Below are 26,086 nucleotides of genomic sequence, written 5' to 3'. Positions count from 1 at the left end.
GTCCAGGCCCTTGTGGCTGATGCTCAGGACTTGGGCCTCATCCAGGTTGGTTTAGGATCTGCCTTGGGAGTGGGTTTTTTGTTTTTGTTTTTTGTTTTTGACAGGCAGAGTGGACAGTGAGAGAGAGAGACAGAGAGAAAGGTCTTCCTTTGCCGTTGGTTCACCCTCCAATGGCCGCCGCGGCCGGCGCGCTGCAGCCAGTGCACCGCGCTGATCCGAAGGCAGGAGCCAGGTGCTTCTCCTGGTCTCCATGGGGTGCAGGGCCCAAACACTTGGGCCATCCTCCACTGCCTTCCCAGGCCACAGCAGAGAGCTGGACAGGAAGAGGGGCAACCGGGACAGAATCCAGCGCCTGGACCGGGACTAGAACCCGGTGTGCCGGTGCCACTAGGTGGAGGATTAGCCTAGTGAGCCGCGGCGCCAGCCCGGGAGTGGGATTTTAAGGCAGTTTGAGGCTTGCAGGTCCCGCGGCAGTGGCCTGGTTTTTGCCGTGAGGAAGAGGGTTATCTGAGGACATTTGTCGGTGACAGATGGGTTCTGAGTCTGGGCTCGAGCCCTCGCACTGGCTCAGGATTACCGGGAATGACAGTAAATGAACGCCCAGGACTCCCGACCCTGCCCCGCCCAGTCTGGGCCTGTGACCCATCAGTGTGGTCCCACAGCGCCACCTTGTGGGTGGCTCCTGGTGCCAGGAACCCTGCAGTTGGCTTGAGCCGCAGGTGGGCCGGGGATTCACCCCGCCTGCAGCAGGGGGGCTGGGTGCCACAGTGACTGTGGACACACAGACGAGGGGGGATTCATCCCATCTGCAGCAGGACTTCCACTGGCACCGAGGGCGCTGGGCACCATGGCCTGACCTCAGCCACGGGGCAGGGCAGTGTGGTGTCCCCTGCTCCCGGCCTCCGTCAGCGCCGTGACTTTGGGCATTCCCTTTCTGTAGTGGACAAGGGGTGGACACCTCAGGCGCTGGGTCTGTGGGGCCTGTGGGCTCCTGGTGTCCAGCCCCGGCCCTGTCAGGGTCGCCATGCCCAGCCCGTCTTGGTCTCTGAGAACCCTGCCTTCCAGGACACGTTCGGGATGTGGCCTTTGAGTAGAGCCAGGCCCTCTGACCTCTCGCTGTTGTGTAGGGGCGTCATGAATACAGGCCCCGGGGCTGACAGGAGGGGGACGAGCCCCTGCTGTCGGGAAGCAAGGCCTCCGTGTAGGGCGGACCGGCTTCTCACGTGTCCTGGGACCTGGTTAGTGCCGGAATCCAGGGCCGGGCCTCGGGGGGCGTGCGGCTCTGTCTGTAAACCTCAGTCGTGGCCTGGTGAGGCGGCCACGCTTCCGACCTCCCCGTGTCCGCCGGGGCCTCCACCAGCAGCGATGTGAAGCCCTGACGCTGCGTGTGTGTCCGAGGTCTGTGTCCTGACACACACACAGGGCACAGCTGCCCTGGGGACATCCTGGCACTGCCCTGTGCCGGGCTTCATGCTGGCCCTGTGGATCCCCCCCCCCCACCCCGTGCCTCCACGCCCTTAACCCCAGTGTGGGGTGGGCGTTCTGGTCTCCTGTGTGGCACAGCTGAGATCTGACCCTGGGCAGGCACTCAGCACCTGCCCCAGGCCCCGGGCTGGGCCGTGCCGCGGGAGGGGCCGTGTGGGTGCATGCCCCGAGCCCCTGACCCGTGTCCGTCCTGTGTCCCTCCAGGAAGCTCATCAGCATCTCCTTTGGAGACCTGAACCCCTTCCCCCTGCGCCAGATCCGAAACCGGCGCGCCTACCACCTGGAGAAGGTGCGGCTGGAGCTGACGGAGCTGGAGGCCATCCGGGAGGACTTCCTGCGCGAGCGGGACAGCAGCCCCGACAAAGGCGAGCTGGTCAGCGACGAGGAGGAGGACACCTGAGCGCCGCCCGCCCCGGACGCTGCTGCTCTCGCCCGCGGGCCGGGCCCAGCGCTCCCCGTGACGTGCGGCCGCGCCCTGCCTGACCGGGAGCCCTCAGCACTTCCCAGCGGGCTGTTGGGGGCGTCCGTTTGTGGCGCCCGCCCCCCGGCACCCCGACCTTGCCGGCTCTCCCACGTTCTCCCCGCTGCAGTGGGCACCACGTGTGTGTTTTGGCGGCTGCACGGGGCAGGTGCAGGGAGTGTAGGGGCCGTCCTTGGAAGACCGAGGCCGCCCCCAGCCCACGCCGCCAGCCATGCCCGTCGCTGGACTTTGCCCACGGGGGCCCCCAGCCCGAGTGGTCAGCCTGGCTGCCCCGGCCAGCACCATGGGAAACGCTGCCTCTCAGCTGGGCGCTGGTGCGGAAGAACAGGAGGGCTGGGCTGGCAGGTGAACCGCGGAACAGGCCCCCAGGCCGGCCTCCGTGGAGCGGACAGGGAGCTTCTCTGGGGGCTCTGGGGGGCGGGGGGCGGCGCAGAGTGAGCCGTCTCAGACAGAGCCGGTGTGGGGTGGGGATGAGGGGCTGTCAGGGTCCAGGGCCGGGGGCACTCTGGGGACGCCGGCTCTGCGAGCCAGAGCGCGTGGCTGTGGTGGCGGAGTGTGTGCAGCCGTGTGCGGGGGGCACCGTCCCGGTGCAGCCTCCCTGTGGTGTTTGGTGTGGGACACACTTGTCTGAGCTCCGCCCACCTGTCTTCAGTGCTTTTTTTTTTTTTCTGTGTAGAGAGAGCTGGTCTCTAACAAGCCAAAAGCCATGGTTCCTTCTCAGGAATCAGAAGTGGGGTTCCTCGTGCTCTTCTGTTTGTTGGCTGCTGTCCGAGGCCCGGCTGCTTTGGGAGGTGACCCTGCGATGCGGGCCTGGCTGTCTCGCTGCTGGGACCACACGCTGGGGGCCCCTGGCCGCCCCCATTGCCCTGGGGCGACACGATGGCTGTCAGCATGGGGAGGGTGGGGGTGGGCCCACGGCATCAGCTGCCGTCCTGGGGTCCACTCGTGGCCCTGAAGGATCTTACAAGCGAGCACTACCGCTGGGGCGGTGAGACTGGAGCCCCAAGCAGCAGGTGTGTGGGACAGCAGGGAAGACCTGGAGGAGACGCCCTGGGGCCTGCAGGGAGCCTTCCTGCACCAGCGCCTGGAGTCCTGGGAGCCCTGGGCCTGGCCCACTCTGGGGGCGGGACGAGCTGACTCCTCCTCCTGGAGCTGCAGGCCCCAGGGTTTGCAGCCAGCACTACCCCCCCCCCCGCCCCTCGAGGGCCCCTGAGGTCCCCCTACCTCCGCCAGCGCCCTGGGTGGCAGCGGCTGCCTCACTGCTGTCATCTGGACCCGTGCCAACACCAGCCGTGGCCCTGCATGGGCGGCCTTGCCAGCTGTGCCTGGCGCCCCTGGGCAGGAAGCCCCAGGGTAGCCCCAGCCTGCTTGCCCTGTGCCCGTGCCGGCCAGCAGAGGCCCCCTCACCCTGTGGGGACGGCCAGCTCCCGCGACCACGGGGTTTTTATTGGCCCTGTTAGTACTTGTGTATATTTTCACTACAGTTTCTATTTTTATAGGCTATTTTATCAAGGTTTTTCTCTACCGTGCACATCTATTTTATATAGCAAGTCCTTACTGCGCGGGTGTGTGAGGCCCGGGGCCCCCGCAGCCGCTTTGCCCGGTGCCACCGTTTCCCGCGGGCCTGCCAGACTTCCTGCGCGAGGCCCCGCTCGCCCCAGCCCGGCGCTGCGGGAAGCCGTTCTGGTGTCTCTGCATTGTGTGGACAGAGGAAGTCAGGGAAACACCAGGCCAAACGCCCGTGTCATCACCCCCACACCCTGCGCGGCGCTGCCTCCGGCCCACCATGGGGCGTCCTCGCAGGGCAGGCTGGGGGGGTCGCTGCCCGGCCACTCTGTCATTTCCCACGTGGCGGCCTCGCTGCTGATGCACACGTTACCTTTTGGAGCGGTGGTAACCACGGCAAGAATAAAATACTAATTTGTACAACGCTGCGCCTTGAGATGCCATTGCGGTCACCTTGGGAGGGGCCTGGCCGTGCCGGGCGTCCCGCACTCTGGGTTTGCTCATGGGCCTTGGCACGGGCTACCTTGGTCAGCGGTGGTGGCCCTGGGGGCTCAAGGGCCGTGGCGGGGAGCCGGGGTGCCTGTGTCTGCAGCAGCACCCCGCCCTCTGCCCCCAGGCCAGGCCCAGCCTGAGTCACAAGCCTGTTTGCCTCCTGCCGGGCTGCTGCTGGGGACACCCCAGCCGTCACTGGAAAAACAGGGATGATTAAGACCAAATGTCTTAGAGGGGTTGGGCAGGGCGGCTCCGGGAGCCCCAGACGGAGCAGGCCCGGCCCCACGGAGCCCCGGGGACACGGACTCGGTGTCTGGAGCTTCCTGAGATCCCACAGCACACGGCAACGGGCAGAGCTGGGACAAGGACCGCAGGGCTCTGCCACCATGCCTGCCCTGCCCCGTGTGGGTCTGGAGCCCCCTAGGGGTCACCGCCGAAGGCAGTTTGCACTAAGCCCTGGAAAGCCCTTAACTCGGAGCGTGGTCCCCAGGGCCTCCTTGGGCCGGCCCTGCTGCCACTTCCCCGCCCGCGTGCTCAGCCCGCTCTCGCCAGCCCTCGGTGACTCACCTTCCTGAGTGTCCCCAGACAGACCGCCTGCCTTCAAAGCCACCTGCAGGGGCTGCTTGGGCCCTCTCCTGCCCGGTCAGGGGCCCAAGGTGGTGCTCAAGGCCTGGGTTGGGCCTGTGTCAGGCCTGTGTGTCCAGGGCATTTGCCCTTGGTCTCTGTCCTAGGGAGTGATTTCCAGCACCTGCCCTGGCTCCCCACCCCAAGGGTCCACAAGAGCAGGTGGGAGGCATCGCCTGTAGGTGTCTGAACCTCAGTGTCCCCCACTTGCAGAAAGGGCCTGGGGGGGGGGACTTGTGATCAAAGGGCCAAGTCCAAGGCCCTCCAGCTGGGGCGGCGGTGCTAGGAGGCACCCCGCTCCCCGGACAGGCCACAAAGCACCTCACACGCGTCAGCTCCCTGCCGTGGGCACCGCAGTCAGGTTCCCTGGCACGGAACTGCAGGAACAGGGAAGGAGGTGGACACCTGGGGGGGGGGTGTCGCCCTGAGAGAACCACGCCCACCCCAGCCCCTCCCTGAGCACCAGGGAGATGGAAGAGGGGACAAGTGGGGACCAAGTTGGAAGGAGTTGATGGGTGCCACAGGGGACCAGGGTGCCCAGCTGGGGTCCTGCACCCGGGGGTGGGGACTGTCCCCACGGTGACAGGATGGGCCTTGCTGCTTGGGGGCACCTGTGTCTGAATCCCCACGCAGGTCTCTCAGGACCCGGGAGTGGGGGGCCTGGGCCGTCTGGGGGCCTGAGCGGGAGGCACGAGGCCATCCACGTGGGTTAGGTGGGGGCGGAGCCTCCCTGCAGACCCACCCCTGGAGGTGAGAAGGGGCGGGGCACTTCCCGCTGAGGGTCCCCGGATCCACGTAGAAGCCACGCCGTGCTCCGGAACAGTAGGTGCTGATTTATGTAAATTATAACTGTTACACAAACTGTTAGAATAAAAAAATACCCTTTCTTGAGGGGATCCCCAGCCTGCCCACGCGGCGGGGTTAGCACCATTGGGGCGCGGGGCCGGGGCCGCCGCAGCCCTGGTGGGGCGCTGAGGTCCGTGCGTCATCGTTGTCATCGTCGGTCTGTGCGTCCAGTAGAGCGGGTCAGCGGCGAGCCACCCGCTGATGGCCTCGGGACGGGACGCCGCGGCCGGTGGGGGGACACGAGCGGCAGCACTGGGCGCGGATGGTGGGCAGCTGGCAGCGGCCCAGCAGGCGCAGGGTCTCGCAGAAACCAAAGGACAGGCGGTCCCGCTCGCAGCCTGGGGGCAGCGTGTGCCAGGTAAGTCAGAGCCCGCCTGCCTCAGCCCGTGCCCTCGTGCCGGAGACAGTGGGGCTCCCTGGGGTTTTGCCTGCGCTGTCCCAGCCCCCTGGGACCCCAGGGCCTGCAGGGGTCTCTCTGTCCCACCTGCTTTTGCCCTAATCTGAGGACGCCGGCTCAGGTCTGGAGGAAAGGGCCCGAGACCTCACCTCCGACCCCCTCAAATGCTTGTGAGAAGCCGAGACTGCCCGGGGTGGTGCCCCAACTCCATGTCCTTCCCCACTCACTCTTGGCAACCACTGAGGTCTTGCCAGTGGTGGCAGTGGGGCAGGGGGCAGAAAGGGCTCCTCTGACCCCCGCCACCCCCCTGTCCCAGTGCACCTGCCCTGCCTGGCCTCTGGGACCACCCCCACAGGAGCAGTCTGGGGCAGACCAGAGCCGAGTCCACCGCCCAGAACGGCCCCCACTTCTCTGCTGGGTAGTGAAGCCCTGAGCGAGGGTGGGCCCGGGGCCATCCGGGGCTTCAGCAGAAACTGGGGCTGAGCACGGGCCCCCTGGGGAGGGAGGGCGGCTGCACGCAGCTTGGCTGGCCCTCGTGCCCCGTGTGATCAGAGCTATTTTGGGAAGTGGCTCGCCTCCAGCCTCCTGGCCTCACTCCCGGGGCTGCTGCCGCTGCTGACAACCCCCAGCTGCCTCCGGGACCTTCTTGCTGCCTGGATCTCTCGGGGGAGGAGGGGGCGGGAGGCCCCAGGCCTGGGACGTCCCCAGCTGGGCCGAGGGCACGAGGCGAGGTGGCACCTCCACCCGTGTGCACGCCTGCGCCCTGGCCCACGCATGTGAAGAAGCTCCCGGGCCTCACTTCCCTTCCCAGTCCTTAACCCCCCAAAGCGGACGCCACCCTGGTAGGTTGGCCGCCTCGCCATGGTGACCACACACCCTGGAGTTTCCCGGCTTCCTGAACGTCCTCCCACAAAGTCCCATGAACCATCAAAACATCCTGGGAATTCCAGGTTCTCCCAGCTGCCCAACGCCCACACCCCATGGGTCCTCCAGCTGCAGCCCACCCCCAATGTGGGGCACCTTGCAAGCCCTGGGCCCCAGCTGCAGCCCACCCCCAACACGGGGCACCTTGCAAGCCCTGGGCCCCAGCTGCAGCCCACCCCCAACGCGGGGCACCTTGCAAGCCCTGGGCCCCAGTTCCTGCTCCCTTCCCCCAGCTGGTCCTCAACACCTGGGAGCATAACCCCCCCACGTCGCTGTTGGCCCTGAGACCACCCTGAGGGGCAGAGGGTCGGGGCCACTCAGCCCTGAGAGTGAGGCGTCGCCTGTACGTGCCTGAACCTCACCAAGTGTCTGAATCCCACACCAAGCTTGGGCCTGCCCAGCAGTATCAGCGATGCCGGCAGGATGAGTGCCCAGGGCGCTCCGGCGCAGGGCAGGTGGCCCTGAGTGTAGGGTGTGGGGCTGGGCAGCCATGCCTGCCAGGGACACGGGCAGTGGCCACTCCGGGCAGGAACACGGAGCCTTCCAGGTTGCAGGGAAGGCCGTGCTGGAACAGGGGACAAGGCAGACCCAGGCCGATGGCCACGGCCTCTGTCCTGGTGGTGGGCAGCACACAGCCCATAGATGCGGGAGCTTGCTCTTTGCGCACAAGTGCTGAACCGCTGGGTTCCCTCGGCTGGCACCCAGGCAGCCCTGAGCCCTCCCCCTGACCTTGACCTCCAAATGGGGAATGACAGCGGCTACCGTGGACGGAAGGGGCCACCTTATCCGAGCAGCTCCTGGGTGCCCTTTGCCCACAGAGCCCATGCATGCCAGGACTAGGGTGGCCAGTGCCTCCATGCAGGAAAGTGGGGGCCCGGTGAGGGAAATGAATTCAAGACCACAGCTGGCGAGCGCCCGGGGGGCCACCGGCTTCCTGTGCCTGGCACTGCTGGGCAGCTGGGCTGCAGGAAGGAAGTGTGTGTAGGGGTGGGGCCTCCATGGTCACCGTGGCTCGGACCCTGGCCGCAGGAGGACCCAGCTGGCCAGGAAGCCACAGTCTGCCAGAGGTGGGCGGGGCCCTGAGAGGGCGCGGTTGCCTCTGACCAGGCCAGAGCTGGGGTGGGGGCTTCCCCGGGGCCCAGCCTTCCAGCAGCCTCAGGCTGGACGCAGCAGCCTGCACAGCGGAGACCCCTCCCGACTCTGATCCCAGGCTCTGTCCCACTTCTGCCTGGCATCTCGCAGCTTCATAACCACTCATGAGCCTAGACCCAAAATGGAGCAGCCCACGTGTGATGGCCCCCCTCACCCCGCCCCTCCGGCCTCCGAGCCCCGCCTCCGCCATCCTCCACGCCACACCCCCTCCACGCCCCGCCCACCACAGCAGTGCCGGGTGCAGGGACACTCACGTGGAGGCTCGATGAGCTCGCAGTCCTCTGTGCCGCATGGCCGGGAGCTCTCGGGCCAGGCCTCGTGGCCACACTGGTCGCTGTCTTCTTCGCGCAGCCCCGTCTGGGTGTTGATGCACTTGACCAGGCGCCGCTGGACACCCCCGCCACAGGGGGCCGAGCACTGCACGGAGGCGGGGACAGCTGAGGTTCGCGGAGCTCCACTCCCACGCCTCACCGAGTCCACCCAGCCCACCTCGCCCAGGCTCAGCGCCCGGGACAAGGACACCAGCGCCAGCTCCTTGGAGACCCTGAACCTTCCAGCTCCGCCCCCTGCTGCCACCCTGGCCTTTGCCTGGCCGCCTGACCCACCCCGGTCTGCGGTTCCTGCCATGGGGCCGTGGCCTTGCCCGTGCTGTCCGCGTCACCCTCCTCCCTAGCACCACCGACCCCTCCTTCAGGCCCCAAACCAAAGCCCCACCCCACACTGGCAGGGCCGGAGCACAGCCCACCCGCAACGCCCCACCTGCTGCGCCCACAGCCCCCGGCTCACCTGGCCCCAGGGCCCCACCACCCACTGCGTGCAGGGCTGCGTGTTGCAGGGCCGGGTGGCGTTGGGCCTGAGCGCCTCGTCACAGAGCCCCGGCTCCGGGCAGGTCACCAGCCGCTGCTGCTCGCCGCCACCGCAGGCCTCGGAGCACTGGGAGGGCAGGGGGTGGTGGTCAGCGCCTGGCCAGGGTCTGAGGCCCTCCCTGCCCGCACCTCAGGCCCCCAGGCCTCACCTCCCTCCAGGAAGACGTGTACCAGCTGAGGCAGGGCTCGGTGGCACACAGCCGGCGGGCAGCCGGCTTGGCAGGCCCGGGCTGGCAGTGGAAGGGCCGCAGCGGCTGGAGGTCCCGTGTGTCCACACACTGCACGTCCCGCACCGAGGAACCACCGCCACAGCTGCGGGAGCACTGGGGACCGGGGACACGTGTGTGCACTCCCCCTGTCCAGACCAGCACCCACCCAAGACCCGGCCTGGGGTCGTGGCCCTGAAGAGCACCGGGCAGCAGGCGGCGGGGCCAGGGGCTGCCCCAGGATGGGACAGGTGGAGAGGAGTGAGGCTGTCCAACAGTAGCAGGTGGAGGGGCAGCGGGAAGGGGACAGGAGGTGGGGGAGGGGCTGCACAGGTGGAGGAAAGACGGGAAGACTGGGGTGGGGGTCAATGCCACCATCCCTCTGCTTCCACGGGGGTCAGACACCTAAACAGACGTTCAAGTCCCTGACGGCAACAGGCAGGATATTCGCCCCCGGAGTTTGTGTAACGCCTGATGCATCGATGATTCCTGAGTAGCGACACCGTGCCAAGCCCTCCCCTGCCCAGCGCCTGGCACTCACCTTACTCCAGTTGCCCGTGTGCCAGGTGGCACAGGGCCGCAGGTGGCAGCGCCGGGCGGGCTGGGGCCGGCCAGTGTGGGCGCAGTCCTCGTCCCGGCCGGAGCTGCAGCGCACGGGCCTCCAGGCGGCGCCCAGGCCGCAGGTGGTGGAGCACTGTGGGGCAGAAGCCAGTGAGGGCTGGGCCGGTCCCCACCCTGCAGATCCAGCCGGGCGACTGCCCCACCAGGAGGCTGGGACCTCAACCAAGGGCCTTGGTTTTCCTGTCTACAAAATGGACTCATCCACCCCCTCCCAAGCACCCTGTAATTAAAAGCCAAGCCCAGTGGCTCAGTGGTGAGGGGCTGCACTCCCCAGCTACCCTGACGAGGCTCATGGCTTCCCAGAAGCCCCCGGGAAAGGCGTCTGGCTTCCAGTGCCTGCAGTTATGCAACCCCAGGGATAAGCAGGGATCTGCCCATCATCCCCACACAGAATCGGGGATTTGAACAGGAGCTCGCCTCTCCCGCTGGGGCAGTGTGGGGACCCACGGACGGGCCCCAGTGTCTTTCCACGCAGCTCAGATCGACCCAGGTCCTTGACAAGGTGGGAGGGGGTCAGGGCACAGCCAGCTGGCAAAGGCCCGGGCAGTGCCCTAAGGAGACAGGCCGAGCCTCACGGAACCATCCCAGGCCCAGCCCTGGGAGCCCTACGAGGGGGCCTTGCCTGGCGACGCAGCTGTCTGGAGTGAGCGCCCCATCTCAAAGGCCATGCAAGCTGTGTGTCCCTGCGCCATGGCCTGTCCTGCACAGGAAGGGGCCTCCAGGGGCACAGTCAATGGGCCCACACTGCTGAGATGGGCAACTCAGGCCTGATCGGGGGGCTTCACGCTCCTCCTACCCCGTGGGGCCTCCACCCGCCAATGGCCGTCAGTCGTCAAATCCCACGAGGGGTTCCCTGTCCCCTGGGGATCAGGAGGAGCAGGGCCTGTGTGCTGTTCTGCTCCTGGTCCCGGAGGGGAAGCTGACGCCCAGCCCGGCCCACCCTGAGCCCACGCCACTTGCCTGGCTCCAGTTGCCCACTTGCCAGCTGGCATTCCTGGCACCCAGCAGGTCCAGAGACGGGGCCTCTGGGGATCTGCTGCTGTTGGCCGGACTGTCCTGAGCTGGCGTGGGCAGCAGCACAGAGCTCAGAGACGCCTCCGGGCTGGGGGAGGGTCCCGGGCTCAGGGCAGTCCCCCAGGGCTCGTGTCCGAGGTGGGTCGGGGCTGTGGGGAAGAAGGCCCCGGGCACTGCCAGTGTCCACAGGTCCTCTGAGCCCAGGTCTGGGGCTGGAGCCGTGGGAGTCCCTGGCTCCTGGGGGCTGTCGCCACCCTGAATCCCTGATAGGGTGGCCGAAGGGGGAGGTGGGGGAGGAGGCGCCCCCACTGTGGGCCACAGCTCACTGTCCACAGGCCCCAGGCCACGGTCCAGAGCCGGCCCCCAGGCCACTGTGCCTTCTGTCCATGACTCGGCTGGGCCAGTGCGAGGGGAAGAGGGGGCAGAGCCACCAGAGGGCAAAGGAGGTAGCGAGGGGCTGGGGCTCTGGGGCGGAGAGGGGGCTCTGCGGCTGGCGGGCTCCTCCTCGTCCACAGAAACCTCATTGGTCCTGCCCCAGGGCGTGGGGGCCGGCTGGCTCCTGCCCCAGGGCGTGGGGGCCGGCTGGCTCCGGCTGTCCTCCTCCACCAGGAGCTCATGTGGGTTCCCAGGGACAGCAGGTGCCTCCGTGCCGTGGGCCGAACCAGGGGGCTGGGGCCAGGTGGGGAGCCCCAGGTCTGGGGCCTCCATGGGGGTAGCACCCTCAGACGAGACGGTGGCCGAGGGGCTCACAGGTGCTGGCTCCGTCGGGGGGAGTGGGGAGTGGCCAGCCTGGCTGGGCGGGGGGCCAGGGGGTGGAGTTCCCAGTGCCCCCTGCTTCTCTGCCCCAGGAGGCTCTGTGGGGGGCGACCGTGCCCCTGCGCCCGTCAGGTCCGGGGTGGGGTCCTGGAAGGGAGGGTAGGACAGGTCCTCGTGGAAGTTGATGAAGTTGTAGTCGTAGTAGAAGTCGTCCACGAACACCGGCCCCGGCAGCTCTGGCTCCTCCTCCTCAATGGCATTGCCCATGCCAGGCGGCTCGGGCGGCGTCGGGGAGGATGGGCGTGGGGCCGCGGGGCGTGGCACAAAATCCACTTCATTGAAGATCTCAGGGCTGGAGAAGCCGCTGCCCGAGCCGTCGGGGCCCAGAGTGTCCGGTGGCCACCACGGGCACGGTGCCAGGCGGCAGGGGGCCTCGCTTGCTGGCCGCTGGGCCTCATCACAGGGCACACCAGTGTCATTGGTGCATTGGATTCTTCGGTGCTGAGTGCCCACTCCACATGTCACCGAGCACTACAAAGAAAGCTGGGATGAGCGCGCGGCCTCGGGGGGAGGCAGGGCGTGGCGGGCTCTCCTGCCCACTGCCCACCGACAGGGGCAGAGGCCTCCCTCTGCTGGCCCTGCCTGGCTCAAGGCTGCCAGGGGCATCCTGAGCCCCAAAGCTTTGGGGGCAGGGACTGGCCCCTCCCACCCACAATAGCAGGCAGCACAGGCTCCCCCAAGGCTGCCCACTTCCCTATGACCCACAACCCACGGGGAGCTGGGGGTGGTCTCATTACCACCCCAACACTCACCTGAGACCAGTTCCCCACGGCCCAGGTGGCCGGACAGGGCACGTGGCGGTTGCACGGGGCTTCGGCGGGAGGCCGGGGCAGGTGCATGCAAGCGGACGGCTCCAGGGCGCTCTGCTCGTCCAGCCCCACGCTGCGGATGCAGAGCACGGCCCGGCGGGAGACGCCCCGCGGCCCACAGGAGCTGGAGCAGAGCTGCCACTCACCTGCCCACCACCTGGTGAGGGGCACACAGGGGGCGTCAGACAGGCGGCACGGCCAGGCTCACAGAGAGGGCGGCCGGCCAGCGTTCGAGCAAGGTCAAGGCCGAGTGCAGATGACTCCTCAGAGTGACAAGCACCCCAGGGAACCTGGGCACGACCTGAGCCTGTTTGCACATCCAGGGGTCCAAAGAGGAATGACAGGAGTGGCTGCCTGGGGACATCCTGGCCCTGGGGGGGGGGGGCGGGTAGGGCATGGCTTTGACCTTGGAATGAGACCAGGAGCCGGGCTCCTTCTACTCCTCTTCGAGGCGCCGAGGCGCCGGATGTGGGGACTGTAGCAGGACCAGGATGCCCGGGGGCGGGCCCCTGGTGGGGGCTCACCTGGCAGGGCAGGGCTCCTCACTGCACTTCCGCTGGCGGTCATCGGGCCGGCCCAGGGCGTCGCAGTGGCCCTCGTCCACGGGCCCTGCCAGCCGCTCCATGCAGTACACGCTCTGCCTCTGAACACCTGCGGGCCCCAGGGGGAGGGGCTCAGCCTGGGCACCCGGAGACCAGGCCACACCTGCTCTACCCAGAACCCTCCCCCAACAGGGCCTCCCTGCCTGGGGCAGGAGAGAGGCTCCCCGCCCCCTGCCACTGCCTCCTAACTCACCCCCAGCCCTCCACTCGGCCACCCCCCGGGGAGCTCAGCAGGTGCCAGCCTCTATCAGCAAATCCAACCACAGAGGAAGCCCCGCCCCCACGGCGCCATATACCCTCCCAGCAGCCTCAGGAGGGTGTGCAGGAGAAATTCACCCCCCCGCCCCCCCCAGCTCGGCACTGCCTGCAGCCCTGCAGGCACCGACTCCCCCACGCCGGCCTCGGCCCTGCCCTTGTCCTTCACGCCCCCTGCTGGGGCTCACCCCTGGGCCTTTGCACATCTGTACTCTTCATGGGGACACTCACGCCCTCGCTCCCTGCTGTGGCCTGCAGCTGGCCCACCTGTCACGGCCCCTCCCCTGAGCGCCCAGGCCCACATGCCCGCTCCTCCTTCCTCGCCAACAGAATTCGGATTTTGTTCAAGGCAGAAATGGGACCTGCCAAAAACACACCCCACTGCAACTCCCAGGCCCCAAGCAGAACCTGGGATATAGTCCGGCCAGAGAGGGAAAAGGCACAAGACCCATGGCCCCAGGCACGGCAGGAGGCAGGCTGATGGTGGGGGGGTCCCCCCAGCTTGGACCGTGCACCCTGGGGCGTCTCGCTCCCTTACCTGTCCCAGCCACCGTGGGTCAGGATTCAAATGCCTACCGCTTGGCACACCCCTAATGGGACACCTGCTGCAAGACAACGCTCCTTCCCCAACCCCAGGCTGCAGGTGCTTCTGCTTTTGGTTTTTAACTTGAAATTGACGCTCTACTGCATGGAATGGCTTTGACAGCTTTTGATTTCTGCAAAGTTGCATGGGCTAGCTTGGATCTGCTCATCCCAACAGCATTTCCGGGAAGGCGTTCAAGAGTCTCTGGCCCGCATTCCTGATCCTGAGACCCCTGGACACGGAGGCCAGAGGCGGGAAGACCAGGGGCAGATGGAGATGGAGGACTGGGGTGAGGGATACAGAGGGACAGGGCAGAGGCCAGGGGGCGGCACGGGCAGATGGCAGAACCACAGGCGAGGAACCTAGGCTCCGAGAGGGAAGCCGCCAGACCCCTGGTGGCCCAGCAAGTGAGCACCGAGACCCCAACTGCAGTGTCCGCTCAGATACAAAACCCGCTGTGCCTGCGCCGGGGCTCACCGGTGCCGCAGGTGACCGTGCACTTGCTCCAGGGCCCGTAGTGCCAGGAGAACTCGGGCGGCTGCACCTCGCCGCGGCCGGCCTCCTCCCTGTGGATGGTGTACTCGTAGCGCACGCCGGGGTTGCTCTCCTGGAACAGCAGCTGGGGCGGCAGGCAGGTGGCGCCGTGAGCACGAGACCCTCCCACACACACAGCTCTGTGGCCTGCAGCCACACACCCTGGTGCCGTGACAGACCCGCGCTGTGTGGCTAACCCGGAGTCACTCCCCCAGGACGCCACCGTGGGTGGGGGCTGGGTTCCGGGGACCCCCCCACCGCTGCACCCCCCACCCGGCCTCAGGAGGCGGGCACCTGGATCCACACGGGCTCGTGGGTGGGGCCGGGGGACGTGAGGTTCTCCCAGTCGCCCGTGCGCGCGTAGGTGAAGGTGGCGCCGGCCACCTCGTAGTCCCCGTTCCACTGGATGGTCCAGCCGCCGTTGAGGAAGTACTTGTCCGGGTCCTCACTGCGCAGGGCCAGGAAGTTGGCTGCCTCGGCCACCTCCTGGATGTGGATCTCGCGTGCCCCAGCCGGGATCATGCCCACGTCCACGTAGCCTGCGGGCCGGGGTGTGCACAGATGTACCCAGCGGGGGAAAGAATGGCTGTCGCCCACCCCCTTCCCAGCCACCCCCGCCCCCCGCTGATGCCCCAAACACCACCAAGACCTGGGGCCAGCACGTTCTGTCACCTCTCCCCAGGGCACCCATGCCGGGTCTGCCCCTAACTCGGGGATGGCAGGTCCCGCATTGCCTGGGGCCTTTCTCTCCCGGGTCTCTGTTTCCCGCCGGGCTCCCGGCTGGGCACAGCTTCCCAGCGCCCCAGCTTTGTGTGACACCAGCTCTTCCCCCGCTTGGAGCGCCCCTCCTCGCTCCTGTAGGTCCTCTAGGATTCAGCTTAATTTCTGCCTGCGACAGGAGGTTGGGCCTCCCTCGCTGCTCTCACGGCCCCCTGGGCCCCCCTCCACTGCACCTGTCATGCTAACAGGTTCTGTCACCTCCACATCCCTGCCACTTAGCACACAGTCGGCGCTTAAGCCACAAGTGCAGGACAGACCCCCACCACCCGGGCCAGGGAGAGGAGCTGGGGGTCTCTGATGCCTCAGCAGCCAACAGCAACCCCTGGAAGGTCAAGGGCCAAGTACAAGCCCACTTGGCCATGCCTAGAGCCCCCCCGGGCCAGGAGGACTCCCCTCAGGCCAGGTCCCTGCACCTGGGCCAGGTCCCCCGACTCCTGCCAGGGTCCTGCCTTGTGATCTGCAGCCAGGGGGTGGGGACCACGTCAGGCCGAGCACAGGGACTCGGGGAGCTGAGGAAGGAGCCGCAGGTGAAGGCACACTGACGCCCCACCCCCACCCCCAGTGGGGCCCCCGCATACCCAGGCCCTCAGCCTCCTCGAAGGTGCCGCTCACGGTGTGGCAGGTGGAGCCATTGCCGTGGCACACGCCGCAGCGGTCCTCCACGGCACCCGAGTCGATCTCGAAGTCGCAGCCCACGTTCTGCAATACACGGCGGGGATGGCCGTGGTGCTGGGCTGCCCCTGGCAGGCCCCCAGCCTCAGGGGCATCCAGGGCAGTCGGGGCCCTGCTCCACTGCAGGTGCAAGCATCATCTGAGCCCAGGGGAGCCCCTCTACCTCCCTGGCCTCAGTTTCCTCGGGTGCGAAATGGGCCCATTTATCCCTGCCCCCCCCCAAAGGCAGGTTGATCTGAGATGGGCCCGTGTTGGACAAGGCCACGGGCAGGCATGGGAGCTGCCCCCAGGCTCATGGCCAGAGCACAGGGCTATCCAGAAACAGGGGTCTATGTCAAAGGTCCCCAGGGGATAGTAGCTCCCCACTGGTCCTTGTCCCAGCCCGGGGCTAGGGGGCCAGTGGCAGGGGCAGCAGGTAGCTGGGGCCATGCTAGAAATGAGAAGAGCACCTGTCACCTGACACTGGGTACCCCGTCACCTGAACGACCTCGTTAAGCCCCTTCCTGCTGCAGAAGGGCTCACTTGGGCACAGGGGCTCCAGCAAGGGTGGTGCAGGCGTGTGCACGTGGCGGGAGAGGCCACAGGCACCAGCAGGGGAGGCAGGGAGGGAGGCCAGGGGGCGAGGTCTGAATGGGAGGGGTCTCCAGAGTGCGGGGGCAGAGCAGGGACGCACCACAGTCCAGCCCGGGGAGGATCCCGGGAGGGCCTGGCAGTGGGGCCAGGGACCCGCGGCGCCGGGGCGGGGCCCTCCTCCTGCTGGGCAGGCGCACCTTGCAGATCCCGTTGATGCACAGGTCACGGCTGGCCTGGCCCTGGTAGCAGGGGGTGCCGTCCACCACGGCGTCTCGCAGCTTCTCTGCAAAGTACTCGTTGGCCGGCCGGCAATGCAGCTCACAGGGGTTCACTGAGGGTCCAAGCGCAGCACCAATCAGGGGGCAGCCAGGGCACTGGGTAGACCTCCAGTGGGGCTGGAGACCCAGGAGAGAGGGGGCAGCCCCGGGGCAGGCGCAGGACTCCCCCTGCCTGCACCACGGGGGAACCCGGGGCCCACCTGTCCCCCGGGGCGGCAGGGCTCACCGTCATTGACCACGGGCACCCACGTGTGCAGCTGGCCCTTGTACGGCATGGCGTCGAAGTGGCTGCACTGCACCTGGCGGAAGGAGGGGCGGCCGCGGGGGCAGGGCTGCAGGCTGCAGAGGCGGAAGCGCTTGCGCTCACCCACGCAGTACTTGCCCTTGTACTTGGGCCTGCGGGGAGAGCAGAGGGCAGGCTCAGCACGTGCCGGGCGCGGGCCCACGGGGTGGCGCCCCTCGCCTGGAGACCCCGCCCCCTGTCTTTGCCCTGAGGGCAGGCGGCCTCCTGCTGTGGCCACCCTCTGGACCTCGGTTCGCTCATCTATGAAATGGGCTTAGGGCTGCCTCTGTAGAGGATGTGACCGGCACCATGGCGCAGGAGAGCCTAACCAGCCCCGTGTGCACAGACTCGTGCCCCCCAGGTCACAGCGGTGGTGGCTCCAACTCAGCTCAGACTTCCCACCAGGAGGAGGGAAGGGTAGGGGGCCCAGGGTCTGCCAAGCACCAGGCATCCAGAGGGGCTGCCGTGGGGCTCAGCCCAGGCGGCCGGGCAGTTTCACGTGGGGAAACTGAGGCCCACAGGGGTGAAGTCCCTCCCAGCCTCCCCCAGTCTCATCTCGGGCTCCTGTGTGGCTGTGAGGACAACGGGCAGCTCCCGCCCAGTGCTAACTGCATCTACACCGACATCGACTCACTGGGTTCTGCCAGGGCAACACAGGCCCAGAGAAGCGCTGCGGTGGTCGGGCGTGGACCCACCCCAGGGGACCGGGCTCCTGGCCACTGCCGCCTGCCCGCCCCTCCAGCCAGCCACGGCCTGTCGTGGGCCCCTCCAGTCTCAGTGTCCCCTCTCTGCAATGGAGTCAGCTCCCAGAATTCTCTGGAAAGTGCCCCCAAGGACATCCGGGCACGGCCGTGACAGGGACGCTTCTAGGGCGCTGGGCCGGCCCTGCACTCACGTGGGCTGTGTGCACTGCCGCTCGGCGCTCTGGACCCCCACGCCGCAGCTCCGCGAGCAACCGGACCAGGCGCTCCAGCCGGACCAGCCTCCGTCCACAGCCTCTGGCCGGAAGCCCACAGGGACGCACTCCCCATTGAGACACCACTGCCGAGACAGACACAGACGGAGGCACCGCCCCCCCATACACACACTTTAGTAAGAACAAGGGGGAGGGGAGGTCTGGAAAGGCACGGCGGTGGGGGGTTGATCGGGGGTGCGCGAGAAGCCCCTTGCAGTCGCCCGTGACCCAGGCCCCGCGTGGGAGCCGAGGGAGGAGTCAGTGGCGCTCACGTTGACCCTGAGCTGGGACTCGTGCACCCTGGCCCTGGCCCACCGCGTCCATTCTGCAGATGGGGACGTGGGCCAGACTGGGCTGGGGTCTGCTCCGAGCACAGGCAAGCCGGAAGCTAAGCAGGGGCGTGGCAGGAAGTCAGGCCTCTCACCCCCACCCCCCTCCCCGGGGCCGGGCCCCTACCTTGCTCTCCCCACACCTGGTGCCATCCACGGCTGCGTCCAGCTTGGAGTGACAGGTGGTCCCCACAGAGCACCAGAGTGTGTGGCACACGTTCTGGGGGAGGAGGCAAGGGCCACACCCTCACCCCCTCCCCGGTGCTGCCCCCCACCCTCGTCCCCTCACTGTCCCCAAGAGTCCCCTCTCCCCCGCTGGGGCACGCCTCCTCCACGGGGCTGGCGTGTGGTGGGGTCTGAGCTTGTGTCCCAGCCCCTGCCTCTCCAAACCTTGTGGCGCCGGGGGTCCCTGGGCTGGGGTCCGAGGCTCCGAGCAGCCCACCTGCCCGCGGTTCCCCCAGCCCTAGCCCACTCTTTGGAAAGACTCCGTCCCAGGGTCTTGGTCACACGCCCGGGAGTGGGTCTGGTTATTTCCCTCCTATGAGCCCGGCTCCAGGGGCCTGGCAGGTGGGAAACGGTCGCCTGACCCCAGGCCTCTGCCACGGCTGCCTGTCTCCCGGCATCCCCTGGAGGCCCAGGCTGGCAAGGGCCGCCCCTGGTCCCTCTGCACACTCACGTCCATGTCGTCGCAGAAGGCGGAGTAGGCCCCGTACTGGAGGCGGCACTGGTGGCTCACGTCGTAAAGGACGCCGGGCGGCACGGCCGGGAAGTCAATGATGTCCTTGGAGGGAGGGTCATCCAGGCACAGCCCCCACCCGCGGCTGCAGAGAAGGAAAAGGGGACGGGTTGAAGGGGTGTCCGTGCCTGGCAGGTGCATGACCTGTGAAAGTCACCAGCAAGGCCTCGGGGTGGGGGGGCCAGGGTCGGTGTGGCAGGACCGGGTCCTGCCCGACCTGGTAGAGCCCATAGGAAAGCCGGGGCTCCCTGCTGGCCTCGGAGGCCGTCCTGCCTCACCCCATACCCCACCGCCTGGCCACTCCTGCCACCCCCCGCCTCCCGCCCCAGTGGCCCACCTCTGCGAGCCACCACCTCTACCACACTCCTCCCTGCACTGTGGAGAAGGACCCCTTCCCCGCCCGCCATGGGCCTGTTCTGTACACCCGCAGCCCCTGGCCTCACCCAGGCTGGACAAGGGGGACGTGACCCAGAGGGCGCCTGGGAAACCGGCAGAAAGGGGAGGCCCTGAGTGCTGCCCTGGGCCCTCTCTCGGGGCTGGGCAGGGGACCCTGCCTCCCTGCCCCACTGCTAGGTGGCTTCTGGGCCCACGTCACTTCTCATCACCAAGGCCTGAAGAGATGGCAGCCACAGAGCGAGCAGGGGTGGGGGAATGGGGGGATCCTGGGCCCGGCTCTGGTGCACCCCTCAGGCGCAGCTCCCGCCTCTGGGCACCAGGGGCCTCCTGCTGCCCTTGCTGGAACCCAGCGCTCCCCAGCGCGCACTGTCACACTGAGCACCGCCCGGGGAACTCAGCGCAACAGCAGTGGCCAGGCAGAAGCGCGCCATGCAGACAGGGGCCGGGGCAAGGACAGGTGGACTGCAGCAGCAAGGACCCAGCCAGAAGCCACAGAGGGAGGCAGGGCCCTTGGGGGAGGGGAGGCACAAGCCCACCAGCTGCCCAGTCTGACAGGCCCACGGGAGCCAGAGCCTCCGGCAGGCAGGGGGCTGGGGGCGCAGAGGGGATAGAACCTGGGAGGGAGGGAGGGAGGAAGGGGACATCGCAAGCCCTGGGGATGCTGGGAAAGATGAAGGGGTCAGGGCGGGGTCTGTGTGGTTGCCCAGGTCCCCCAGCCCCTGCCAGGCCCCAGACTCCACCCAGAGCAGGGAACCACGACTGGGCGACCAGACTCCTGCGGTCAGCTGAGCTGCCCGTGCCGGCCGGACCCGGACCCCTGGGACGAGGGACACGGCCTTCACGGCCCAGGGAGGTCACGTGCCATGGCGTGTGCACCCTCACTTCCTGCTCTGTTCCTCCTCCCCTCACACACGAATGTCACCATCCTGGAGCCACAGGAGGGCCAGGCGCTGAAGCCAGCTGGGGCTGCCGGCACCACCGCGTCCACGCTCTGGGCTGCCTCAAATACTTCACCCCAAGTACAAGTGCCAACCACACAGCTGAGGCCAGCTGGGGCTCCCTGGGTCTGCGCCCAGGACAGCGCGTGGCGGGGATGGTGGGGCCGGCCCGGCCCAGCCCGGGTTCCCTCCAGCGTGCTCCGAACCCACAGCCAGCCGGGGTCCGGGGCTCCCAGGCCACGTCCCAGCTCTCCCACTTCCCGGCTGGAGCCACAACCACCCACCAGGCCCAGCCCGTGTAAGCATGGGAGGGTGCACATTGTAGTGTACATGTGAGAACACGTGCATGTGTGTGTGAATGTGACAGCACTGCATACGGGTGTGAGTGTGGATGAGCCTGTGTGTGTGTGAATGTGGGCACGTGACTGCATGTGTGGATGAGTGTGCGAATGTGTGTAAGTGGGTACGTGGGAGCAGGCATGCATGAGCGCATGTGTGAGCATGAGTGTGACAGCGTGTGTATGTGAATGTGTGCGCATGCATGTGTATAAATGTGTGTGCATACATGTGTGAGCATGTGTGAATGGAGTGAGTGTACATGTGAGTGTGTGAGCATGAGTGTGAGTGTGTGTGGACATGCGAGGGAGCACACGTGTGACTGCACATGTATGTGAGCACATTTGAACGTGAGTGTGGGCATGTAAGTACACATGTGTGAGCATGAGTGTGTATGAGTGTGAGGATGTGAGTGTGCCTGTGGGCATGTGAGGGAGCACACGTGTGTGTGAGAAGCTGGCACAATCAGGGCCACATTTGGGCCCAGGCACCGTCTGGGGAGCACCTGGCTCTGGATGCTGTGTGGCCTCGGGTCACCGCTCACCCTCTCTGGGCCCCCACATCCTTATCTGCAAGAGGCCACGCCCCGGAACAGAGGTATAAATAGCAGTGTCCACTCGGGAAACGTCAGGGGCGCCCGCAGCCTGCCCTTCCTTCCTCACCGCCCCCCCCCGCCAGGCTCCTCACTCGGGCCCCACAGCGCCAGCCCTCCCCCCTCCCCTCCTTCCTCTTGGGCCTCCCTGTGCTAATAATAGCAGGCCAGGCAGCCTCCCTCTCACCTCGCACTGCAAACAGCTGCCCACCATCTGCAGGGAGACCTTGCGCCCCCTGGCCTCAGCGCCACGAGCTCTGGTCAAGGACGCTGGGCCATGGGGGAGAGGACCCCACAGGGGCAGGCTGAGAGCTGGGCTTTGAGAGCACGGCTGGGAAGGCTCCCCCCACCCCGCCCCCGGCCGCGGCCCCATGGTGCCGCAGAGGCTGACAGATGCCGGCGGGAGGGCCTCCTCCCAGGGCCCCAGGAAGCACTTCTCAGCCCAGCGGAAGGCTCTTAGAGGAGCCCAGCTCACCCCTAGTGGACCAGACACTTCCTTCCCGGCCCCCTTGGCCCCGCCCACTCGCCCGGCATCCTCTTCCTAACTGGCCTCCACATCCCACCAACCCCAAGGGGGTCTGCCGCTGTGCCAGCCACCCTGAGCTGTCAAGGGCTGGGACAGGCTCACCCAGGCCATTTGCAGGGGCATCAGAACAGCGGGGGAGGGGCCCCAAAGCCCGCGGGGGAGGGGCCCCCAAAGCCCGCGGGGGAGGGGCCCCCAAGCCCCCGACACATGTGGCACCTTGTGTGCGGCCCTTGCTGTCCCTGCCCTGTTTGGGTAGAACCTCCTGTGCAAGGGGACAGGCTCGTGCCACCCTGCCCCCCTGCCCCCTTGCACGCCCCCTCTCTCCCTTCCCTCCCCAGGCTGCAGAGGCGAACATGCGAGCCGGCCTTGGGGAGCCCCGGGTCATCGCCCCCGAGCACCCCGCCACTGGCAGGCCTCCTATCTCCACCCTTGTGCCTCCACTCGGCTCTGCCCGGTGTCAGGGCCCTAGGAGGCCCCGGCTCCCACAGGCTCCCGCCCTCTCCTCCCACCCGCACCCCAGGCCCTGCGCCAAGCCCCTCACGCATTCCAGCCGCTGAATGCACACAGAGACCCGTCTGTCTGTCTGTCTGTCCCGGAGCCAGGGGCTGGGCGGCACCGGGTGGGCGCAGCCGGGAACAGGCCCTGGGGTGCTGTGGGGGCGGCCACAGATCTGCCAACCATTCCCTCATCTTCTGCCCCTCCCGGGGGAGGGGACACGCCTTCCTCCCTACCCGCAGGCCACTCCCTGGTTCAAGTCCACACGACTGATCCCTTGGCAAGAGTGGAAATAATAAGAATAATTAGTGATTAGTAATAGTGCATGTCCAAGGCTTACCCGTGGTGGGCGCTGTGCTAAACACTCACTCCATCCTCACAGCAAACCCGCGAGACGGTCGGCCCCACTGTCCGCCCCTTGCCCCAGGCTCCAGGGACGAGGGGCCTTGTCCGCCAACATGGGGAGAGGCCTGGGCCTGGGCCAGGTCCCTCACCACCAAAGTAAACGCTCCTCCGCTCCCACCCCCACTCCCCAGCACACAGCCCCGGGCACCTGGGCCCATCCCTGGTCAAGGCCCACGGAGAACAGGTGAGCAGACTTCCAGAAAACACTCGGCTCCCGGAGCAGTGGGGAGCTTCCTTCTGGGGCCCCACTGCGGTGACGGCCAGATGGAAACAAGGAGTGGGCGACGGGAAGGGAACGGTGACGAGGACCCCGAGCCCTGTCAGTGTCTGCAGGTGGGGGGAGGCACACGGCCCAGCACTGCAAGCAGAGAGCCCCCCACTCCCTGAAGAAGAGCCCTGGGCAGGCCCAGGGACTGGGGTCCCGGGATGGCCAGGGGTAGAACAAGCGCCTGGCTGAAAACCTGCAAGACCCCATCAGACTCCAGGTCCCCTCCCCAGCGCTGTGTGGCCCAGCAGTGGGCCAGGGGGCTGCGCCCCCCAGAGGAAAGGGGTGGAGACGCCCATCAAGCCCCTTCCTCACCGCAGCCACACCCACACTCTGGCAGGAGGAGGCCTGGGGGCTCCTGCGGGGGGATACAGAATCCCGCAGCCAAGAGACCTCACATCTGTTTGAGGGTCTCCCAGGGAAAGAGGGGTCCCAGCCTCTCAGAAAGCACCGGGCAGACCTGTGGTGTGGCTCCCAGCACACCCACATTCCATATCCGAGAGCCCGGGGTTCGAGTCCCGATTCTGCTGCCGATTCCAGCTCTCTGCTAATGCACACCCTGGAAGCTCAAGTCCTTCATGCCCTGCCACCCACATGGAAGACCCGGATGGGGTCCCAGCTCCCGGCTTTGGTCTGGCCCAGTCCCAGCCATCCGAGGAGTGAAGCAGATGGGAGTTCTCTCTTCCCTCTTTCTCTGTGTCCCTCTCTGCTCTTCAGATAAGTAAAAATAGATTTTTTTAAATAAGGAGATTAAAAAAATAAAATGTTGAAGAATAAGGATATAAGAGAACGAATTGGATAAGAAGGGTTCCGAAAAGAGACGAGAACATTACCAAGTAAACAATACAACGACGTTTCCAAGAACTGGAGGACATGAGTTTCCAGATAAAAAAGGCCCCAACGAGCGTCCCCAAAATAAAAATAGACCAAGGCACATAGCTGTGAAATTTAAAATCACCAAAAAAAGAGAGGCAAAGAATCCTGAAAGCTCTCGGATTTTTTAAAAGGTCACACTCAGAGGCTTGGAGATCAGAGTTGCACAGGACTTTGCCAACCACAGTGTTGGAAACTAGACAGTGATGGACAAATGCCCTTGACCTTCCAAGGGAAGGGACTTCTAACCCAAAAGTTATGACCAAATCAAGCTGTCAATCAGAGGTGATGAAAACAAAGCCACTTTCAGGGCCGGCGTCGTGGCGCAGCGGTTAAGCCGCCACCTGCGAGGCCAGCATCCCACACGGGAACGCAGGCAGGAAAGCAGCAGAAGGTGGCCAAGTGTTGGGAGACTTGGGAGGAGCTCCGGCCTCCTGGTTTTGGCCTGGCCCAGCCCTGGCCAATGTGCCCATTTGGGGATTGAACCACTGATGGAAGATCGCTCCCTCTCTCTGTCACTCTGCCTTTCAAAAAAATAAATAACTGTTAAAAAAAAAAAAAAGGAAATGGAAAGACAAGCTTTAGTGAAAAAAAAAAAACCCTGAAATCCATGCATAGTTCTTCATAATATGCATTTTTAAAATGTTTATTCACGCATTTTTGTGCACAAAACCAAGTTTCTCGATGTGGAAATTCCCCCTGTGGTGTCAATATTCAAAAAAAAGCTGCCGAAAGTGGAGCAGGTGGAAGCCCAGATCTACAGGCGGGGGATGCGTGACCTGTGTGAGCTATGGAAGGGGAACTGTCAGTTTTAACAATGTTGCACGTGAGTCAAATGCTCTTAACTTTGCATTTGGCCCTGGCACTGCTCAGAAGAAAGGTGAGTGGGAGCATTTGTGCCAATGGGGTAAACGTCAGGTTTTTTCTCGGGGTGGGCATTGAGCCTAGCGGTGAAGACGCCTGCATCTGACCCTGGCGGGCCTGGGTTCGAGGCCTGCCTCTGGCTCATGGCTGCAGCTTCCTGCCAATGCACACCCCGCTGGGAGGCAGCGGGGATGCCTCAAGTCCTTGGGTTCCTGCCAGCCACATGGGAGACCCGGATGGAGTTCCAGGTCCTGGCCTCTACCCTGTCCAGCCCCAGCTGTTGTGGGTGTTTGGGGAGTGAACCGGTGAATGGGAGCTCGCTCTCTCTCTCACTCTCTCTGTCTCTCTGCTTCTCAAATAAATAAATAAAAAATTTTGACAGGCAGAGTTAGAGACAGAGAGAAAGGCCTTCCTTCTGTTGGTTCACCCTCCAAATGGCCACCATGGCCGGCGTGCTGCGCCGATCCGAAGGCAGGAGCCAGGTGCTTCCTCCTGGTCTCCCATGGGGTGCAGGGCCCAAGAACTTGGGCCACCCTCCACTGCCTTCCTGGCCACAGCAGAGAGCTGGCCTGGAAGAGGAGCAACCGGGACAGAATCCGGTGCCCCAACCAGGACTAGAACCCGGTGTGCCGGTGCGACAGGCAGAGGATTAGCTTAGTGAGCCGCAGCGCCGGCCATAAATAAAATTTTTAAAAAATGTTTCTCTTACTTACAACATAAAACACCGAGTAGGAGAACAACCATTACAGATTCAGAGAACGCGAAAGAAAGGAACAAGGCTGTGTTTCAGGTCCCCTAACGGCACCTGTTTCTTTGCTTGCCACTGGCCCTTCTGGCTGGCCCTGCACCTGTCCAGCCACGGCCCTGAGAGCCTCATCCAACATCTCCACTCCCTGAAAACCACCTGGCTCCCTCGGGCTGCAGGCCTTGGCTCAGGTCCATAGGGCTCTCCTCCCGGGGCACCTGGAAGCCGGGCTCAGCGCGGGTGTGCCTGCCCAGAGGCAGCCCCAGCCCCACGCAGGCGGCAGGCACTCCCCCTGCATCCCGCCCGCCCGCCCGGCCTGGCCCCGCCCCCGCCCCGCCCGCAGGGGGCGGGACTTACTCGAGGAACCTGGTGATGTACTCGCGGCTGCAGCGGGACCAGGTGAGGGGCGCCGCGTCGTACAGGAGCTGTGGAGACATGATGAAAGGCCGTTTCCCAACGGGCTCACAGTCATTGCCGCTTCCGTCATGCTGAATGCCAAAACTGTGTGAGAGCACAGGCCCCAGGGGCGGGTGAGCTGGGGGCGGGGCCGCAAGCCGCCCCTCCCCCCGCCGGGGACCTGCCTGCCTGCAAGGTGCACACTGCTCGCGCCCGGGGCGGCCACCAAGAGGCCATGCGACCCTGAGACAAGCACGCGCTCTCTCTGCGCCTCAGTTTCCCTACGGTGCAATGTAGGATGGTGGGTTGGGTCCCCGGTGGGCACCTGCCCAAGGCTGAAGTGAGGGCCAAGGGACCCTGGTGTTGGAGCAGGCCAACACAGCCAGCCAGGGGGCATGCACAGGGCCCATCAGGGTCCCAGCATCCCCTGCAGCCA

General features: G+C 66.1%; 2 protein-coding genes across 6 annotated transcripts in view; one reads left to right on the top strand and one right to left on the bottom strand.

The window, feature by feature from the left end:
• TBC1D2B (TBC1 domain family member 2B) overlaps window positions 1-2,301 on the top strand; it is a 62,669-nt gene extending 60,368 nt beyond the window's left edge. For all 5 annotated transcript variants that reach the window (XM_051834568.3, XM_089310786.1, XM_051834571.3 and 2 more), the window contains one exon: window positions 1,690-2,301. In XM_051834568.3, coding sequence (XP_051690528.2) covers window positions 1,690-1,885 — 196 coding nt within the window. In that variant the 3' untranslated portion in view covers window positions 1,886-2,301. The remainder of the gene's footprint in view (window positions 1-1,689) is intronic.
• Window positions 2,302-5,401: 3,100 nt separating this feature from the next.
• Window positions 5,402-26,086, bottom strand: part of ADAMTS7 (ADAM metallopeptidase with thrombospondin type 1 motif 7) — a 39,184-nt gene continuing 18,499 nt past the window's right edge. The window contains exons 8-24 of the mRNA XM_002721600.6: window positions 25,612-25,755; window positions 18,760-18,904; window positions 18,211-18,303; window positions 17,695-17,840; window positions 16,743-16,912; window positions 16,436-16,569; window positions 15,572-15,692; window positions 14,508-14,752; window positions 14,157-14,298; window positions 12,764-12,890; window positions 12,183-12,396; window positions 10,561-11,901; window positions 9,521-9,673; window positions 8,923-9,096; window positions 8,694-8,840; window positions 8,162-8,324; window positions 5,402-5,772 (exon numbers count right to left, since the gene is read on the bottom strand). Of these exons, the coding sequence (XP_002721646.4) occupies window positions 5,615-5,772; window positions 8,162-8,324; window positions 8,694-8,840; window positions 8,923-9,096; window positions 9,521-9,673; window positions 10,561-11,901; window positions 12,183-12,396; window positions 12,764-12,890; window positions 14,157-14,298; window positions 14,508-14,752; window positions 15,572-15,692; window positions 16,436-16,569; window positions 16,743-16,912; window positions 17,695-17,840; window positions 18,211-18,303; window positions 18,760-18,904; window positions 25,612-25,755 (3,817 nt within the window). The 3' untranslated portion in view covers window positions 5,402-5,614. The remainder of the gene's footprint in view (window positions 5,773-8,161; window positions 8,325-8,693; window positions 8,841-8,922; window positions 9,097-9,520; window positions 9,674-10,560; window positions 11,902-12,182; window positions 12,397-12,763; window positions 12,891-14,156; window positions 14,299-14,507; window positions 14,753-15,571; window positions 15,693-16,435; window positions 16,570-16,742; window positions 16,913-17,694; window positions 17,841-18,210; window positions 18,304-18,759; window positions 18,905-25,611; window positions 25,756-26,086) is intronic.

This window comes from Oryctolagus cuniculus, chromosome 12, assembly GCF_051225735.1.
Source record: "Oryctolagus cuniculus isolate XC-2025 breed Fujian yellow rabbit chromosome 12, ASM5122573v1, whole genome shotgun sequence".
NCBI classification, from domain to species: Eukaryota; Metazoa; Chordata; class Mammalia; order Lagomorpha; family Leporidae; genus Oryctolagus; species Oryctolagus cuniculus.
The sequence above is the reverse complement of the archived record's forward strand: the minus strand, read 5'-3'. Positions and strand labels throughout refer to the sequence as shown.